Source organism: Hesperophylax consimilis, chromosome 22 (assembly GCF_061612785.1).
Source record: "Hesperophylax consimilis isolate HC1 chromosome 22, BYU_Hcon_1.0, whole genome shotgun sequence".
In the NCBI taxonomy this organism is placed as follows: Eukaryota; Metazoa; Arthropoda; class Insecta; order Trichoptera; family Limnephilidae; genus Hesperophylax; species Hesperophylax consimilis.
Genome location: NC_142857.1, coordinates 14,302,914 through 14,323,599, shown reverse-complemented (window position 1 = coordinate 14,323,599; position 20,686 = coordinate 14,302,914). Strand labels below are relative to the sequence as shown.

The following is a 20,686-nucleotide window of genomic DNA, read 5'->3' as shown; positions in this document are numbered from 1 at the left end:
TTGAATTTTCAAGAACATGAGCAGGGAGGTATAACTCTTATTGATAATTGGAACTGAAATATTGTGACGTCATATGATTGCCTAACTATATCCATCAATAAAAAAACTCTGAAATTCTATGGAATAAACTTTCAGAGTTTTTCATTGGTGTATAGTATAATAAGTAGGCTTCGAATTATAATTGTACTGTCTATATATTGGCACATCTATGTTTTTTAGGACCAATTTGTTTCATACAAAAAGCCCAAAGATATTGATCTAGTGAGTGGTTTATTTATGAACATGAGCATTGTGTCAGTTAGCAGTGGTTTAGTTTGAGATTTTTTTTCCTCTTTACCAGCCTTCTGACGTACAGCTTTGGACACGAGCCTTCCTATAACCATGCTTTATCTATGACTATCGCAATTGGGGATAACTGCCAATGTGACCCATTGGCGGTTATCTCTATATTTAAGTCATAATCAGCAGTGTAGCTATAGCAATCACATTAGGGGGGGGATTCCACCCTAAGGGATGAGTTCGACCCTTTATTAGAAAGTTTTTTGGTACCTCCCTTAGAAGACTTATTATTTATTATACTTATTATACGACCATTTTTTTCTTTTTTCCTATGCAATACTGAGGCCGGCGGGGTGGGTTTGAACCCTCTAAACTTGCTGATATGATGCGTTAAAGAGGTTTTAAGTATTTTAATTATAAAGCAGAAAATCTATTCCTTTCTCTCAACAAAACCCATCCAAAGGAAACCTCTGGGATCGTGAAATTTCCACAGCTGTTTTTGTCAACTTAACTATTTAAAGCTCGAAACTTTATTTTTATAATGAGCTATGTAGCTATTAAATAGTAAAAAAAAATTCAGGACACCGCATTGTTTATTCTATATTGTTAGATATTCAGATCAAATTTTTTTAAATCAAGTCAATATAAAATCCTTTATATAAATTCCGTGATGACAAAATAATGAATATAACTTTAATAAGCTTGTGGTTTGGCTTGTAACATTGCAACGGTGTATGGGAAGGAAGTTGTTGACCATAATATGTGATAAAGATTGGAAGTGGAGTGCAAATGAAACAAATAACCTAAAGGTGATTTAGCTGCACGAAACTTTGATAATGTGCTTTTATTAATAGAATTAAAATAATAATGTGTAAAAATATACACCTATCCATTAGCTATCAAATTCTGCAATCAGAACTGATATATATTATGGATAATTTAAGAATGAATAGGTTTCTAATATATTTTTCTGAAAATAAATAGATAATATCATAATGAATAGGTTACTGATATTATATTTCCTGAGATGTAGATAATGTAAGAATTAATAAGTTCCTAATGAATATAGATAATGTAAGAATGTATAGGTTCCTAACATGTTTTTTTCTGTTATAGATAATTTAAGAATTAATAGGTTCCTAATATAGAAAATTTTATAGTGTAAAGGTTCCTAAATTTTTTTTTCTGGTATAGATAATGTAAGAATGCTATCAAGACTGCAGCCAGGGCCGGCCCCAAGTCAAACGGCGCCTGGCGCAAGTATAATTTTGGCGCTCCTTGTCAAAACCAGTAGAAGCCTAGATCACTGTAATCAATAATATTCGGATGATTTGTATTTTAATAATTTTATAAAAATAATTTCAAGGGCAACGTGTTAGGACTGTTAGGTACTATTAGCGCCTTGGCACCTTGGCAATTTGGCACCCGGAGCGGACTGCTCCAACTGCGCCAATCCAACAGGGCCGGCACGGGCTGCAGCTTATGGGACCGCACCACAAATAATTGTTTAAGGCGATGCCATACGTAGTAATGCAAAATCATGTGTTTTTGGTTTGAAAATTTGGTCACCTAGAAATGTTTCAGATGCTTTAATTAAATACTGCGAGTAGAATACATCTTGGTCTTTGAAATAATCGACTATTTTTTAGATATGTCTTTTTATAAGCCCAGAAAAAAATAATATATAAGGCATATGAAAACTGCTTTAAAGTTCAAAATCTCCTACTTACGAACCCATTTTCAATTATAATTTTATTGTATAATGTGGCAAATTAAGTTATTTATAAAATGATCGGAAAAAAATTAAATATTTATGCCTACATCCACAAAATAAAATAAAAGGCACTTTTTGGCCATGTTTTTTTCTTGCATAAATCAAATCAGGTGGATGGTGTTAAGCGGGAATTTAAACCTTATCGCCATCTACGTAAGGGTTGTTATTGATAGCGGCTCAATTTAAAATATTACATGACGCAGTGCATCGCCTTAAAGTTAACTTGTGAAGATATAATAAGTAGCTTCGTCAGTGTGAAATGCAGATGCAGACCAATATTTGCCACATAGCTATTTTCAAATTAAGCTGTATACGAAACAACTTCTTATCAATTAATTTCTATGTATTTTATTTTTAATTATTTTGAAAAAGAAAGAACACAACTTTGTGATATTTTTTCAATATAATTCATAGTTTTTTTGTAGTGATATTAATAAATTGTGTGGAATATCGATGATTTTCATTTCTATTTTTTTAATTTCTGGGGCGTACCCTTTTTACTGTAGGTTATGGATTTCCCACAGACCCCTCGGTAGGGTCCGCACCACAGGTTCAAACTCGGGGTCTACAGATCCTTAATACGGTCCTGTTTCTTAAATATTTTTCTGAATTTGATAATGTAAGAATGAATAGGTTCCTAATATGTTTTTCTGTACCCAGATGATATAATAATGAATAGGTTCGTAATGTATTTTTCTGATTAAGATAATGTAGTAATGAAATGACTCTTATATATTTTTAATGGTAGGAAATCAAATAAAAATTATTGATCCAGCAGAAGAGTTCAAACTGCCCAGAGGCAGTGGATCTATGGTATCCCCCAAAGATATTAGAAGAACGAGATATGCTATGTTGGCCGCCGGACCGTAGGCGGAGTACTACCTAATTAGGGTACTTTGAATTCTATCGGGACGTGTACGCACAGAAATCTGTTCTATGTATTAGTGCGGATACCTTAGCGTAAGCGAAGGTGTGCAGTAGTATTGGTGAACAAAACCGGCGACACTGGGCAAAACAATTCAACACAGTATGAACTGCTCATAGCACATCTCGTTCTTCTAATATCTTTGGTATCCCCATTTGGTATAAGTGGAAATGAGGATGAAGGGTGAGGGAAGGGGACGTAAATGGTGTAGAGGATGGTTGGGACCTGGCTGTTCAGATCTGGTCACCAACTAAAGTCAAGTAACCATGCATTTTATTTCTTTATGTGATAGCGGATAAGAGTTCCGACTTCATGAAGCTACTAGAACTATTGCATCTCCATCTGGGATCTGTCATTTAGTGGATAGGAAGGAGACTTGTAAGAAGATCGTCGAGAAGTTCTATTCGTCTGGCTATTTATATCTGGTCATTAAACATAGATGAAGCCATTTTTAGCAGTGTTTGGTTTCTGAATGGTAGCCTCTCACCTCTCATCAGGTCAATATTGTGTGAGACAGAGTTACATAGCATTTTATTCTCTCTCCATGCTCTTGCAGCATGTGTGAGTTAGTTATTATCATTAATTTGGGCCTTTAATGGAAACTGTCCTGAATTTTATCACAAGATGCATAATACCCAGGGAATGGCGGAAATTCAGCTGATCAAATAGAATTTTTATTTAATTTAATTCCCTATTATTATTTATTCAATAAAATTTTCATGCATTGATAATTTGCTGTTCCGCGAAAATTATATCATCAATCAGCGACCGAGCGATTCTTGCGAAATATCGTGATAAAAAAATTATATTTTACTTCGTGTTTCGGAATTAAAAATGTTGCGATTTTGTTTGGGTAGGTACCCACTTTAAAAAAATATTTATTAATTTTCCAAGGTTTGTATTTAAAGCATTCAATGTATTTTTAAAATACGATAAATCATGTGGCTTAAAGAAACCATAAAGTTCCAGCAATTTGCTATTAAAAATCAACCATTTATTTCGAAACACGTCAGCGTTGATTTAATAACAATTAGTAACATTAACTGGCCATGTACACACGCCACTGACGCCATACAAAATCAAGTAGTTGAGTTCACTAGAGACTGCGGTTTGCGAAACCGCAGACTGATGTGGAACCGGTTCTATATCAATTTTGATTGATAGCCGGTTCCTCAAAAAGAAAAGAAACTTGGATTGGAATTGCTAGAGATTTAAAAAAAATTACGCCTCTAGAAATTATTTGAAAAGGGTTGTATATGTAGCTCCTTTATAATTGTTTTTCTAATATTTTGATAAATATTCCAAAAGAAATCAGTTCCAAAAATAGCCGGTTCCAGTCGGTTTTTATGAGAAATAACAAGGTTTACTCAGTGTGTCATCAAAATAACAATTCAACACACCTTCAAAAAGTGATATGAAGTCATGAAAAGTGATGAAACAAAAATTAGGTTAAATAGGTTTCCCTGAACCGATTTACTCATACTAGCACTTTTCTGGTGCGGTTGTTGTCCGAAAGGAACGATTTCCTAAATTTTTTCACCTAATATTATAAATAATATTATTTTTTGGTAAATGTAAAATAATTTCCTCGCAGGACCGATCTATTCAAGAATTATCAAGGCACTGATAATACCCAATACCTAACAGTCCGAACACATCACTCTTCAGACTATTTTTTTTAAGGAACAAAAATAGAAATCATCCAAATATTATTGATTACTATCCGAATAGGCCCCGAGAGAAATTCTTTTCCTAAAGGCTTCCTGTGTGGAGTTTATATTAAAAAGTACTTATACCTTTATCCATTTTAAAATTTGGCTTATTTTCGTAAAATTATTTTGTATATTAATTTTTTTTTAAATAAATTGTATTATTTCACATAGCTGTAATGAAAAGGGTTTGGGCAATTTTGATATGGGGAGGGGAAGGAAATGGGGAGAGGAAGGTCACTAAATTTAGCCAAACCCATTTCAAGCAACGTTTCGATTCGGAATAGTAGTCTTTCATGACTTTCACCCAGGCGATACTGAGAGTATCATCTACTACCTTGTGCTACTTTTGAATAAAATTCTCAACACTTTTTTATCATGTCATGATAGTTTGCTAAATGAGACTTTCAATTTGAATTTTTACAAGTGATATACACAAAGCGCTAATAACCCCGATTCACGACATCAATTTATATGTAGCACTGCAAGACCTATTACTTTATTACGAAGATTTTAAATATAATAATTGGTATAATATCGAGTATTATAAATAAAAATTTTGTAAATGCATTCAGAGTGGCTTGATGCCGCTTGTGTTGAAATAAATTCAAATCTCCCGGTGGAAAATGAACTACAAGCTACATCACGACTTTTGAACTAATCACCGCTCTATCCCCTCGATGTACATTGGTGTTTATTTTCTGTGAACCCTGATCGACGGTTCCAGTGACAGCAAAGGAACCGGCTTCTTGTAGCCGGGACAGGAATATTGACCATCTCTAGAGTTCTTTATTTATGACGAGAGTGGTTAATTTATGTTTATGACTCTTCACCTGAAACGTCAAATTTGAGATGAATTTGAGTATATAAAGCTATTGTCAGAGGGAGTGTTTTGTTTTCGCCGGTTTCATATTATATTATACAGTTGAAATAAAAAGTGTAAATAAAGAACTCGAAACTTAATATAAATATTAGCCGATATATTTTCAGAATGATTTTTACAAAATATCTGTTGCCATTTGCTGTGCTGAGTATTTTTAGAGCGTATGAAGTATCTGCATGTACCGGTTGCATTCAGCTAGACGAGTACACATTCGACAAGCTAATTAATAAATTCGGTGCTGTTCTGGTAAAGTTCGATGTGGCCTTTCCTTATGGAGATGAGCACGAGGCTTATGCTAAAATCGCCAAAGATGCAAAATCTCACGACGATTTGCTCGTCGCCGAAGTAGGAATAAAAGACTATGGGCAAAAAGATAATGAAGTTTTGGCACAAAGGTACAATGTGAAAAAGGATGATTATCCTGTCGTGAAGCTATTCCTTGAGAACAAGAAGGAGCCAATTACGCTATCGGAGAAACCGCTGACCCAGGATAATTTACAGAAGTTTTTGAGAGCAAATGCTGGAATTCACTTGAGTGGGCCTGGATGCATTCCTAAACTGGATACCTTGGCTATCAAATTCCTGGATACACATCCTGATAAAAGAACAAAGCTTTCTGATGAGGCTAACATCATTATCAATGGCTTGCCAGAAAAGGTTGGTAGATTATTGATCTTGTCTACATTTTAAACAGTTTTTGTTGTGTAGGTTTATGTTTATGCTAGTAGCTAGGTGTACTTAAAATAATTCGTAGATGGCGCTAATTTAATTATTTTAGGAAAAAGCTCTTTTCCAAATTATGCTTTAAAATATTAAGATGAATTATTTTTTTGCACCTGTACATACGCAATATGAATAAATAGTTTTGTCTGTATACAAACTCGTATTTTCACAGTTTTTTTTCAAACAAAATAACTATAATGAAGGTATTTTTATGTTGACAAATAAATTTATTCGTAATGTGTTTGTTCAAAGGATTTTTTGGTCTCAGATTCCGACGAGTCAGATTTATTTTAATAATGTCATTTTAGGTTTTTATTGATCAATTTTCAGTATTGCCTATAATGTGTATGTGTGTATATGTATACTGTATACAGGTGTATCGGCACGTACCTGACAAACTTTAACCAGCTTTTCCTTAGCACATTTAGAGTAAAAAATGTTATGGGCACTTTGCTGTCTGGTAACATTTTTTTCAATTAAAAAAAAAAATATATAAAAAAATCCACACTCCGTCACTGTCATTGGCATTGTTTCTCGTGTTCAACAGCTGTTATTAGCAAGTGTGTCAAAAAGCGTCTTCACTCTTTCATACACACTAAATAATAATAGTTAAAAATGAGACGAATGGTGCCATGCCATTTCGTTGTGATTGTAAAAGCGCGCCAATGTAGGTACGTACGTATATTATTCAACGAAACTCGAATAAAATATTGCCAGATGGGTTTTCAAACTGTGACAAATGATAAAACAGTGGTGACATGTGGTGAAAATATGAATGATAAATTTTTTATAAAAAAAAAATGTTACCGGACAGCAAAGTGCCCATAACATTTTTTACTCCAAATGTGCTAAGGAATAGCTGGTTAAAGTTTGTCGGGTACGTGCCGATACACCCTGTATGTGTGTATGCATGTATGTTAACTGCTTACTATAAACGTGTCTAAGTATGATTTTCATTAATTAATATTTATTGATGTGAAATCGGATTTCTGTAATGGAATCCTCGATTCATATCCTTTATCCTAGGCAAAATATGGGTTCTGCTCAATGACATTACAAACATATAGACCCGTTATTGTCTCACAAAATGCGACAAGTAACAATTTTTACAACATTTATATTCCCAGTAAATTCTGAATTCAAACGTCAATACTACACAATAAAGTGTTGATATGTTCGCTATCTCACTTCTGTAATTGCGCCTAAAATCTTTGGGAAATAATTGTATTATTGTTTATAATAATATAAGTAATTTGCGTGTATTTACAAATGAAATGTTATTCCTTGACTTTTATCAGTGTTTCCGTGGAAATAGTTTCTTATCACACATGAAGGTATTTGGCACTTATTTAAGCAATTTGGTTAGGGATAGCACACAACCTCACGCAATGTGTGACAGTTTAGTACTATGTAAATTGAAAGGATGGCAATTACTGTATCTTTTGTTTGCCACTTTCAGATCTCTACAACAGGTCTATATGATTTTAAGTATCATTGGTTCTACTTACAACTGCTCGGGTAACAATCATTGTCCATTTGAATTCTTAGAACTAGAGGGGGTCTCCTGTAATGCATTATTTCATCTACTATCTTATAACTATATAACTATCTTATATTTTGTTATTTATGATTTCAGGACAAGAAAACAGGAAGTGTTTATCTTCAAATAATGAAGAAAATCACAGACAAGGGAGAAGACTTTATCAAAAATGAAAATGAAAGGTTATTGAAATTGCTGGATGGAAAGATATCCGAAGACAAAAAGGCAGAAATCAGCATCAAGTTAAATATTCTGAAAAGCTTTTTCGATGTCAACCAAAAGGCAAAAGATGAATTATGAATAAAATAATAGATAAACAAATTGACATTCCAAAAGTAATTTTAAAGGCAGTACAATAATAATTTTATGTTCTCAAATATGTATTGCATATACCTGGGTATTATTTTATTTCTTTAAAAAAATTGGATGAATTATTTTTAGGTACTATCTTATATTCTGCATAAAAATAGATACATAATATTAAATCATAATCTGAAAATTCTTCCTGAATAAGTTGTAGAGCTCCAGTAAGTATAGTTACTGCATAGTGTGTAGAGGCAACCATGTTAAAATTAAGCCTTACATATCATTGAATTAATATATCTATCTCAATAAAAAACGCGAACTTACCAAATACAAGAGGTCCATAAAATAATATTTCTCTGATGGTTTGTGAATAATGTTTATGTCTCTATTGCTTATATCTCTATTATGATTTGATTTATATCTACAACCTCTCTCCATGGCTATAAATGTATTGTTTTGTAAATTTTTCGTTTTATGTAATCTTTTGTTTTGTATAATTTTTTTAATTCATATTCCTTTCTCACAAATTTGAATAACTTATTCCATATAATGCTGTCTCAGTAAAAGTCACAAGGAGGAAATCCATAATTGGTTTTATTTTACTAAATAATACTTATGTACAAACTGATTAAGTAGTCGATTTCCCGAAAATGAATTAAAAAAATAAATTATTTGATTACTATTTTTTATTTATTTGAGAGCGGAGACGGTTTACATATAGTTCCCATGAGCACTTAGGCCATAGGCCCATTGTGCTATCTCCCATTTTACCTCAATCCTTTAACAGTTACCCGGTTCCTTTTATAAAGTTCACCAGGGTTGTTATTGGTTATGTGGCTATGTTTTCTGGTTACACAGTGTGTCTTCCCAGGTCTCATCTCTCCTCTCCAATTCCCCTTGGTTCCCTGAAGGCTTCACAAGGGAAGAGAGCCTCATCTCTCCTGTCCACTCCTTGTTTCCCCACCCGAAGGCCCCATGGGAGAAGATTCCAGGATTCCACTCCCCGTTGGTTCCCTGAAGGCCCCACGACGAAAGAGTCCACTCCCCCTTCAAGGGTGTTCTAGGCCATCATTTTAAATTATGGAGAAAGGGAAGGTAAATTTATGTATCCAAATAATATGGAAGATTGGAGTCGAATTCAGATTTTAAAGAGATGAGATGTAGGTGAGGAAATTTTAGAAGAAGGCTTTGGTATAAGAGAGGATATTTGTTTAGAGAGGGACAACCAAAAATATATGATCTAAAGTTCCCACTTCTAGAACACAGAAAATACAATCTGAGGAGTCAAGCATTTGATTTTTGAAAAGATGGGAAGGAACGGAACAATGCATCGATATGGCGGCGCGAATGTGTTTGCACACGAAATGAACATTCTATACAAACCCAAAAATCCAGCACTTTTAGCATCATTAGATATGGCAGGGTCCAAATGCTTTGCTGGAGGTTCACCAGCCTCTGAAAGAGGTAGAAGAAACTAAATTCAGGTCTGGTCATCAAATATGCTAAAATAATAGGCTAAAGCCGTTTAAAGCAAAGTTTCCTTTGTTTATAAAATTTTGGTTATTTGCTGAAGATATGGTACTATATACCAGTATGATGATGAATCAGACTATTCCCATTCATTTACAATTTACTATCGACAGCATAGTAGAGTGGAGTAATAAAAATTAACAACCGAAAGAGTACAATTGTGTTTTACAAGGGCAAAGCGTACAATGTTATTTATCTACAAAATGTCTGTAGTCTCGTTTACATATTTCTGTAGCGAATGATTTAGGAATCTTTTTTTATCGAAGGAAGCAAACACTTTGTGATGTGACATTATATATTAAATGAAAAATACACTTTGTAAAACACCACTTTTATTTTGAATTAATATTAACAGCCAACCAGGTTTCGCTTAGCTCAAGCTTCATCAGGGCTTATTATTTGTTGCTACTACAGTTGATATAATAAGCCCTGATGAAGCTTGAGCTAAGCGAAACCTGGTTGGCTGTTAATATTAATTCAAAATAAAAGTGGTGTTTTACAAAGTGTATTTTTGATTTAATAGATTTAGGAATCACTTTTGACATGCGGCTTTTAATTCTCATATTGATTCGGTGTGCAATTCTGCCATGTGAATGCTAGGTTTTGTTATCTGCAATGCAAAATCTGTTTTAAGGCAGCGATAAAAATGCTTTATAGTCTGGTTTGCAGCGTTCCCAAGAGTGGCTCAGTAATATCACCGACCTAAAGATGCCCTATATTCAAATGATGTAAAAAAGTTTATTCAATACCTTTACATGCGAGCGTTTTGCTACCATCCTCTTGTGTATCCCTCGGATTCTCTTGCTGGAATGCTAGGACTAGATGTAAGGGGAAAAATTGCAATGGTGTTAGTCCCACATAAGCTGCTCAATGGGTACATTTGCAATCCTCATGTTCTGGAACATGATTATGGCCCAGATAACTTCACCAGAGCTGGGCAGCACAGGTTAATTTAAGATGCAGGACCTATCATCTGGGCATCTACCAATGATCATGCCTTTTTGGAAAATAATTACCGTTCTTCTGTGGTATTTTTCGTTTTAAACTTCAATGACTTCAAGGTGGCAATTCTGAAAGCATAGTAGTCTTTCACCAGGGTGATACTGAGAGTATCTTTCATTCTGGAACGTGCCGCAAATATACCATACATATATTAAATTAAATGAATTGTGAAACAACTCAAATTGATAAAATAAAACTTACTAGCGCACACCGGGATTTGAACCTGCATCCTCCGGATTCGTAGTCGAGAGCCTTACCCCTCGACCATGGAGGCTGTCAAATTAACATCACTTTAGTTTATACCCATCCATTTTTGTAGCAAAATAAAAATGATTTATCTGAATTCTGTTTACATTACATAATTTTAAGGCAGTTTGTATTCACATTCTTAAAAATTGAGCGTTTCCAAATCACAAATAAATTTAATATATCTAATGATATCTGCGCAACTAACAATACATTTTGTGATAATGTATTGATCTCCCAGCTATACGGAAAAGCAAGCTTTGTGGAACTACCTTTCCAGTTCTTAATTATCAGACTCTGCCACACCTTTATTTTTAGTATAACTTATTTATGAATATTATTTTAAACTTTTGAAGTGTCATCAATTTCATATTACAACAATGTTCATTATTATACAGGTGTAATTAGGAGATCGGGACGTATCTGTCAGAATTTATTTTACCAGTGATTCTTGAGCTTGTTTGGAGTATAAAAATTAGATTGCATTTTGGTCTACGATTCCTTTCTTCAATTAAAAACCAAAACAATCTTTATTTCTTTCACATTCCGGGTTCTTGGCACGTTTGTACCGTACAATACGCACCGTGCCTTACATTGTAATGCTATGGGAAGAAATTGGTACATACCACATGTTTAATCTGTGTTTTATTGAGTTACAGTGAAACTCGCTGAAGTTCCCACTTAACCTTTGGAACACCAGACCCTTTTTGAGGGAAATCAAAACTATTCTGTTAAAAAAATTTACACATTTTTCTTATTACTCGCAGGTTTAAATCGCATACCAAAAAATTCTAGCTAGGGCAAAATTCCAATGCCAGCAGCGAATGAACGGTTTGTCGGCAGGAAAAAATTCTTGTTTTCCAGAGGTTAAGAAGTTTTCAAGCTGAAACGCGTTTTTTTCGGTCCCTTGAAGACTTAATTTTAAATATGACCCAATTTATCCCACAAATAAGATTTTCCTGCTTAAAAACCTTTTTTTTAGGTCCCTTGGAAAACTTATTAAGATTTTTAAATTATATAAATTTCAATAAAACTTAAAATATTGCTCATTAAAAAGCGTCCACTAAGAGAGTAGAGCATAATTAAACCACTCACTAGTCGATATCTTCAAGCTTTTTGTATGAAACAAATTGGTTCTAAAAAATCATAGATGTGCCAATATATAGACAGTAAAATTCTCATTCGGAGCCTACTTATTATATTATACGCCAATGAAAAACTCTGAAATTTTATTCCATAGACTTTCAGAGTTTTTCATTGGTGGATATAGTTAGGCAATTATATGACATCACAATATTCGTAGTTATACCCCCCTGGAGTACAGCTTATGTAATATGAACACTTAGGACCGGTTGTTTCGGAAAATTTGAACAATTCATAAAATTTCAATGTTCATTTTCCGGTTATGCGAAAGATTTTTTCAAGTTCTGTTTTTATTTCAGTTCTTTCAAGCAAATAGCCTATAATGATATATTAACAGAACTTGAATAGAACTTTCACAGAACCCGGAAATGAACGTTGAAATTTGATGAATTGTTCAAATTCTCCGAAACAACCCGTCCTTATATTTATAAATAAATGGAAACAAAAGGCAGTATTTGTTTTATTTTGTTTATTGTTTATAAACGGAATGTTTTACACAATCATAACCCGATGCTATGGAAATTTAATAGTAATTATTTGCTGCCTTTCTAAATAAATTAATGTTTACAAAATTAACTGCATTTATTTTTTACAAATTCGTGCATTATCAGTATTCAGCCAATATCATGAAATTTATTTAATTTTATCAGTGATTGTGATATAAAGTTTTGGTAAAATTAACCACCCGGAAACGTGCCGTAAAATCACATCAGAAGATTCCTAGAAGTGTGATCTATACAGAATTGAAAGAAAACTTATGTCACTAATTTACATAAGACCATTCTATTCCTAGGCCCCAGACGTATCAATGACATTAATCATCTGTAAGAATTTCAATATTTGAAGGGGTTTGATCAAATTCACCAGAAAGTAAGGAAAAATTGAGCTTACTTGCCCACAACCTTTATCTCTTAACTGCAACACACATTCTTGCGGTCAGTTGGAATTTGAATACATATTCTCAGCTATTAATAAAAATAAATCATTAGATAAAAATAAACTAAATCTCTATTCAAAATTTTGAGGAATAAAAAAATTATTATTTCTACGTTAAATTCAAATCTTGGCACCAACAGGAATATTATTTAAGACTAAAACATACATATTTCAAATTGTAACATTGAAATGTATATTACGTAACATTTGACTAATTTCATATAAGAATAAACCTTTTTTTATAAAGTTTATGGCTGTAAATTGGCAATATTAATATTTAAATATTCAAGAGGCTAAAAGTAAAATTTTTAAGTCAAAAATTTAAATATGTACCTGCTTAGGTTTTAGAATATTTTGTGAACAGCTTCCAACGTCGGACAAAATGGGAAAATTTGATACATTATTGTTGAAAAGTGATAACATAACATGCAATATTATAAATGTAAAACATTATAAATTCAAAATAATTTAAAGATAATATTCAACATAAAAAAAATAATAAAAGAATTACCTAAATATTAAGAATATGGAAAATTCATTCTTAAAACTAATTATTATTCGAGAACTTAAGCAATTACTGGTTTCAAAACTTTGGGAGATAAATGCTACAAAACGCAAGCAAAACTAGTTTAAAACAATTATGCATTTACATAAATATATTATCGGAATAATAAAGTTGCAGTTTTTCTTTTAAAAAAAAATTATGGATTTATAAGTTGTTTGTGTTTTCGGTATTTATAGGATAAAATTAAAAGACAATAATTTTTATTAAAATATGTACATACAAAGATATCAAAAAGGCACATTCATTCAGGTTGCATTTGGACCCTGTTAAGATGACAAAAATGTCATTAATATTGACAGTGGATTGTTAGAATTTTCTTTAAAAAATAATAATATCAGTGAAACTCGCTATAAAGTTTTCACACAAAAATATTAAGCTTAAAAAGTTTTGTTTTTCACTCCCTTAAAAAGTGGAATTAAAAAATGGCTATATTTTAATAAAGTAGTTTTTTAAGTCTGTTGAAAATCTCATAAGCGAGACTTTGGACAGGTTGGTTCACAGAATTTGAACAATCCATCAAATTTAAAAGTAAATATTCAAGTTGTGTGAAAGTCCTATTCAAGTTATTTTATTAACTAAGTACTGTGAAACAACCGGCCCATGATGAAATGATAACAGAATTTTCACAGAAATTGTTCAAATTCTCTGAAACAACCCGTCCTTACTGTAATACCAAGTCAAAACATCTGGATACATTTCAGATTCACGCAAGATAAAATTACCCAGAACACCCTTGAAGGTTAATGCCAAAATAATAGTGTGTAATTTACATTGCTATTTAACCGTGCTACATTATAAAATCGAATTTTGTAAATTTTAAGGATAAAGCAGTATAGTTTTAATTAGTGGTAGTTTCTTCGTTTTTTACAGTGAGCTCAGACAGTTTCAGAACAACTTCACTGGTTTTGCTGGATTCTATTTCGTTTTGTATTTTTTCATTTGCCGATTCATTGTTTTTGTTTTTGATGTTCTCTTTTTGGGAGGACTGGGAGTCGTCGCTTTCCTCGCCCGAATCAGAGACATCCTTGGAGGTGTTGAGTTCGGAGTCATTGGATTGGTTGAGGTCAGATCCGTTGTAGAGGCTGCAGAGGGTTCGAACTATCTCCTGGGCTTCTGCGAATTTAGTCTTCCAAATAGTGGCATCTGAGCACAAAACATAATACATATTTAGGTAAACAAAATAATTGAAAAATAATAACAAAAAAATGCAAGGTTTTAAACTGGATGGCTGGGTGGTGTGGAGGTGAAAAGCGCAGTCTTAGACAGAAGAGGAACTGCAGGATAGAAGACATTTCCTTTACCATTAAAATATAACCAGTTGTTGCTAATAACAGCTAGATGTCAACGCTATATACAATAACATCGGTAATGACATGCAAATATTATTCAACACAACGCAGTTTATGACAAAGTATTATTTTAGTGGTGTTTTATTCAAATTAAAAATAATAATTTCAGTGGTGTGTCTTTGTGTAACTCCGATTCAATGACCTTTGGAACCGGGATTTGCTTTGATTTGAACTGATTGCGATAAAGCAGGATTTGATGAAAGCGATAAAGCAGGTACCAAAATTATCTTATTGATTAATAATTCTATATTTGAAATGTAAATTTAAGATTATCTTTTGGAAGGCAACGATCCTGAGACAAATACTTTCAGCATCACAGATCCTACAATTATAAAATCCTTTGATTTATCAGTTCTGCGCCAGTAAATAAAAGGTATAACAGTTTATATATCGTGACCGATATTATGCGTAATTCTTAATTTGGAAAATGGACTTTTGGTTGCATTCCTTCCTACCTGACTACTAGATGTTCTTGTGAATTTTCCTATCCAATACGGCCGATGCGCAGATGAATTTACCGGTATCAAAGTATACTTGTAGTCATTATTAAAAAAAAAATTGTCAACGCCCATTATTAGAATGTTACATGTTACAAGTTTGTACTCACTCTCAACATTTCCAAATTTGATGGCTAGGAACTCCTGTTTGGCGGTCTCGTCAGCAAAGTCTCCATACGTAGTCCAGTTGAAGGCGCGGTCGGAGCCGATGTGCGGGTTCAGCTGGATGTCGGCCGTGATGTAGTGGTTGGCGCAGATCTTCAGGGTCTTGTCGCGCCGCATCACCACGCGTACCGTGTTCTTCTCCGTGTGGTGAAGGAGCTTCACGTCTCCCGTGCCACGCTCCTGGAACAAATTTAGCATCATGAGAAATAGTAGAAAGTAGCCCACTCAATGTAACCTTTTTAAATCTAAATACCACACAAGAGTCCCAATCTGTCCCTAACCTCTGGAGCCAATAGGATTATGGCATCGCCTTTTGGGGGATTTTTCGAGGCTGAAGGTAATGGGGAGTGGAAGATTTGAGGAAAAAGGTGGGGATCTGTTCACCAAACACTACTAAAGCCATTTCTAGGAATGTTTCGTTTCTGAAGGGTGGTTTTTCACTAGGGTGATAATGAGAGTACCTTCCACTCATAGATTTTAACACGTGATTCCTGAGCATACTTGGAGTAAAAAATGTAGACTAGTTATTTTACTGTATAATGATATTTTTTTTAAACAAAAAAAAATACTACCATACAGCCTAGCGGGTCACGTGATACACACTCATTCCAGCATATCCGTCTCATTCCAGCAGCACCGTACAGACGTTGCGACATGTGGTGGTGTGATCAGTGGCGACATGTGATAGAAAAAATATTTTATGTTTTTAATTGAAATTGCGGTCCGAATCGCTGATTAAAATCCTTCAGGTACATGCTGATACACCCTGTATATTATTTTTAAGGAATTACTTATGAAACAACATAAATATTAAATAAGATTTTTTTGTCGAGATTTGAACCTAAACCCTCTTGGACACAAGGCCGGGACACTGCATCAAATCGACCTCCTAACTTTTATAAGTCCTACTAAAATTATTGTTTCAATTCATTCTTCTTTACTAAAACATTTTAAAACGATTCAGTTAATTTAACTAAATAAATAAAAATACATTTTTTGGGGGTTCTCATATAAGTTAAGAGGCCGATTCGATTCATTGCCTTGTGATCTAGGAGGTTTAGTTGAACATGCGACTTATGGATCTGTAGTTGAGGATCTTAACCACTCGAACACAGGGGCCTTTAAATTAATTTCCTTTTCTGGTTGTGAGTTAAAAATGTCCCCGTCGAATATGACATTTAATAAAACATTGATAAAAATCTTACATTTATTTCTAGCAGAATAACTACATCAGGCAACAAATTACATCAACAATTTTGCCTCAAAATGAACAATCTTCGCTGGTTTTGAGTATGTTTTTAAAAGCTTGTACAACAAGTTTACATCAAACTGGGTTGTTTCATCTCTATAGCTTGATAAAATAGCAAATATTACTTATATTATATATATTACTTAAATTATCGCTCAAATCCATAGGATTTGAGGGATAATTTTGCGCTTTGGCTTATATTGTAGGGAACTTGCACTTATATCTAGGCTTTCTAAGCAAGGAATCGTAATTTTTATTCTATGTATATTGATGGATTACACCCATTGTAAAAAAAACCCTTCATAAAGAAATCATCAGATAATTTCAATTGTAAAAATGCCGTTCAAAATAAAATAAAACCCAACCAAGGCCAAGGATTGTTATATGCACATGAATAGAAAGATTACATTTACAGGTGTGGTAAAAATAGCTACCGGAGGTGATTTCATTATCAAACTAGTTTGCTTCCTGAAAGTATTAAACAAAAGACTTATCTAATTCATTCACCAAGGTCTGGCTTTTGATAACAAAGATGTTTATTTATCTATTAATATTTCTTGCAGCAGCTGCCCATTGAGATCAAGCAAACTTAGCATTGCAAACTGGCAGTTACAGTATCTGTATAAATAAAAATGTAAATGTTGTTTTGTTCAAAGTCTTAAATCTCCAAAAATTCTCACCGATTGCTTTGTAATTTTGACACAATGTTGCATTTGAATATTTGTTAATTTTATTGTTTTTATTTTATATATATGTCACCTGTAACAGGCAAAAACATACTATCTGCACAGACAGACTGAGCCACAGGAACGCGTGGCGGGGTACAGTTGGTATTAAATAAAAAAAAATATATATTTCTGTATTGCACAGGAATTCATGCAACCTTCTGACTCAAAGTCAAATGCATATACAATCCTATGGCGGAGTGGTTTCACGAATTGAAAGTACTATTGTTTTTGTAGACCTATTTATTACAATACATTAGAAAACCTTAATTTTACAACTGCTAATAATTCTTTGGTGAAATTCCATTGTAATTATAATTAAAACCGATTATTTTAAACTTCATTTTACTTGTTTATTTTAACTTACCGGACCATTTCAGACAATCACGTCCATCCTCAGACTGATACATTTTTAATTTTTCGAAGAAAATTTCTTCGGAAAGGTTTTCACTTTGTGATGGCATTATTTAATAATAATTGGATAATTTGTAGAGCGCCGTTTTTGTGAAAAATCACCTCAAGGGCGCTGTACAATTTATTTCCTAGGATCTACATTTGTTATTTAGAAAAGATACCAAAACATACTTACCTGGCAAGTCACTTCCGACAAACACACTTATATTAAAAAGTTTATGCTTATAAAAGAGAGGACACTATATCAACTTTTATTATTTTATATTTATATTTATCTATATTTATTTTAATAAAAAGACAAATAACTTTGTTTACATCACAAATAAAGTGATGTAAACAAAGTTATTTGTCTTTTTATTAAAATGATACATATTTGCTTAAAATTATAATTATACTTCATTTGTTAATTATGTACTAACATTATTATATATTTACAGTGACTTGTTAAAATTTTGATTTGTTTACATAACACTTGAGAATAACATACCTACATGCCACCCAAACATGTATTTATGGCATACAAGAGCGAGGAAATGAAGTTATGGTTTGTGTAATTTAAAAATGCTAATTTCGGAGTTACCTAGTTGTAGTAATTACCCCGCAATATATTATGAAAAGGTCATAAAAACACACACAAGCTGACTCTCTCATGCTTATTTTTAAATCTTGACACAGTTGTTACAATAACATAAGTTTTTCAATTAATATTGGGTTTAATTTAGGTCTACAGTGGTAGATACTCTCAGTATCACCGTGGTGAAATACCACCATGAAGAATCGAAATGTTGCTTGAATGGCTTTAGTTCTTTTTGATGACAAGTTCTGAATAGCCAGGTACTTCCCCACCTTCCTCTCCATCATCTCCTTCACTTCCCCACTCCCTGTCAGCCTCACAACATACCCAAATTTGAGATGCGGACAGTCGGGAGCAGTTGAGACTCTTGTGCGGTATTCACATAAAAAAGATCTGGGTTAGCCAGTGGAACGCCGAAGGGTTTCTGGAGAACATGCGAGCATTCTAATATTATCCTATAGAATAATTTGTGATGCGATTTTGACCTTAATGCTTTGAAAAATGGATGAAAAGTCAAATCCGCAACGTTTTGGGGTAATAAAACTTTAGGTTCCACTAATATTTTTCTGTTTTGTGCTCTGGCCTTCAACAGGTTAATAAATTTGATTGATTAACCTAAGAGCATTGATAAGTTTCACATTTATTATGCATAATGGTACAATATTTGTGTAAAATTTTCCCTAAACGCCGAACTTATACTAGGCACAGACTTAGTTCCAACTTAATTACTACAAGAAACAACGATTTACGTCGGGTTAGATGGTAAAAGATTAATTTTAATTCCATTTTTATTCAAAGTTCAAAATTTACCTTTTAAAACGATTTTGTATGGAGTGACACTCGCAAGAGTTGCGTTTCAATCTAAATATGCATAAATTACATAACTAACCCAAACTAAGAACCTAATAACCTATTAAAATAAAATATTGTAATAACTCGTATAATATTGAAATTTCACCAGGGCATTCCTGTGTCAATGCCAGATGTCAATGAAATGTGCAGATTATGTTTTTTTTTATGTTAAAAAACTATTTTTTTAATAAATAAACTGTGCCTATCAGTGCGGAGGTTAAAGAAATAATTAACCAAATATTTACCTTCCATTCATGGTCGACTTTGTCAAAACGGTAGAGCCTAGCTCTAATTTTGCACATCTCTTCCTCGTCTTCTTCATTTGTGGAAACTGTCACCAGTGGAAGCTTCACAATGGGTTCAAACTGGGGATCATGCTCTGCTCCTTCAGCTCCATCGCTTTCACTATTCCTGGACACAGGCGTTTCAATATGAATCTAGAAATAACAAAATATATTAGACAAAAGCCTGTTTCGTTTTGCGCACTTATTTAGGAAAATAAAAAAGGTTGACAGGTGGGAGTGTAAACATAAGAACGAATCTAAAAAATGCTACCTAACGTGAATAAAAGCATCAAATGATTGAGGTAGTTTTGACATGGGGAATAAAGCATGGTTTATGGACAGGTGTTCAGGAAACATACGCCGAATGAAACTGGCATTACCATGGGAACCAAAAGGTTCAAACTTGTAAATGTTAATAAATTATGATTGTGTTTAAAGTTGTGTATGAACGTTAAAGAAGTCAAGACTATTCATTGAGGTATTGAATTAAGTTTACTGTGTTTACACTCGTAGAGAAACTACGTGCTGAAGTCACATTTGGAGTCGTTATAGGTTATAAAAAACTGCGCAGAGATTATCGCGAAAAATTTACTTACAGTATCAGACATCTTTGCAAGAATTAGTTTACAATAATAAAAAAACTATAAGCAAATGAAAGAAAAGAATCGAGTTTAAAAGGCGCCTTTGTTTTCTTTGAAACGTATTTGCAGGCGGTACAAACAAAAACCACTTGTGTGAAAATTTAAATTTCGAGGTCGAGCAAGTACCTTAGTAAAAATAACGAACAAATAATATAGGTGGGGTAATTCTGAACATAGGAAAAGAACCCATATTTTATAAATATACGTCGTGTAATATAATATATTAGTATATAAATAAATTATTTAAATTGCGTTATTTTATATTATAAAGAAAAGTATTTGTTTTTGTACAAATCTACAGTTTTATTCCGAAATTGATGACATTTTACACCCTTGACCTTGTTCCCAAGGTCAAGGGTGCAAAACAAGTGAAAG

General features: G+C 33.1%; 2 protein-coding genes across 3 annotated transcripts; one reads left to right on the top strand and one right to left on the bottom strand.

Annotated features, from left to right (window-relative positions):
- Positions 1 to 5,548: 5,548 nt before the first annotated feature.
- On the top strand, positions 5,549 to 8,781 carry wbl (endoplasmic reticulum protein 29-like protein wbl). Its single transcript, XM_089645115.1, has 2 exons — positions 5,549 to 6,227; positions 7,930 to 8,781. The coding sequence occupies exons 1-2, from the start codon at positions 5,679 to 5,681 to the stop codon at positions 8,131 to 8,133; spliced, it is 753 nt and encodes a 250-aa protein (XP_089501241.1). The 5' UTR covers positions 5,549 to 5,678; the 3' UTR covers positions 8,134 to 8,781.
- Positions 8,782 to 12,514: 3,733 nt separating this feature from the next.
- LOC149412878 (ran-specific GTPase-activating protein-like) lies at positions 12,515 to 20,416 on the bottom strand. 2 transcript variants are annotated; one of them, XM_089644848.1, is made up of 4 exons: positions 20,267 to 20,416; positions 19,632 to 19,823; positions 15,518 to 15,752; positions 12,515 to 14,704 (listed from the first exon to the last, which is right to left on the bottom strand). In XM_089644848.1, the coding sequence occupies exons 1-4, from the start codon at positions 20,276 to 20,278 to the stop codon at positions 14,400 to 14,402; spliced, it is 744 nt and encodes a 247-aa protein (XP_089500974.1). In that variant the 5' UTR covers positions 20,279 to 20,416; the 3' UTR covers positions 12,515 to 14,399. The 2 variants fall into 2 exon arrangements, with proteins under 2 accessions (XP_089500974.1, XP_089500975.1); XM_089644849.1 differs by lacking the exon at positions 20,267 to 20,416 and adding an exon at positions 20,051 to 20,216.
- Positions 20,417 to 20,686: the final 270 nt, after the last annotated feature.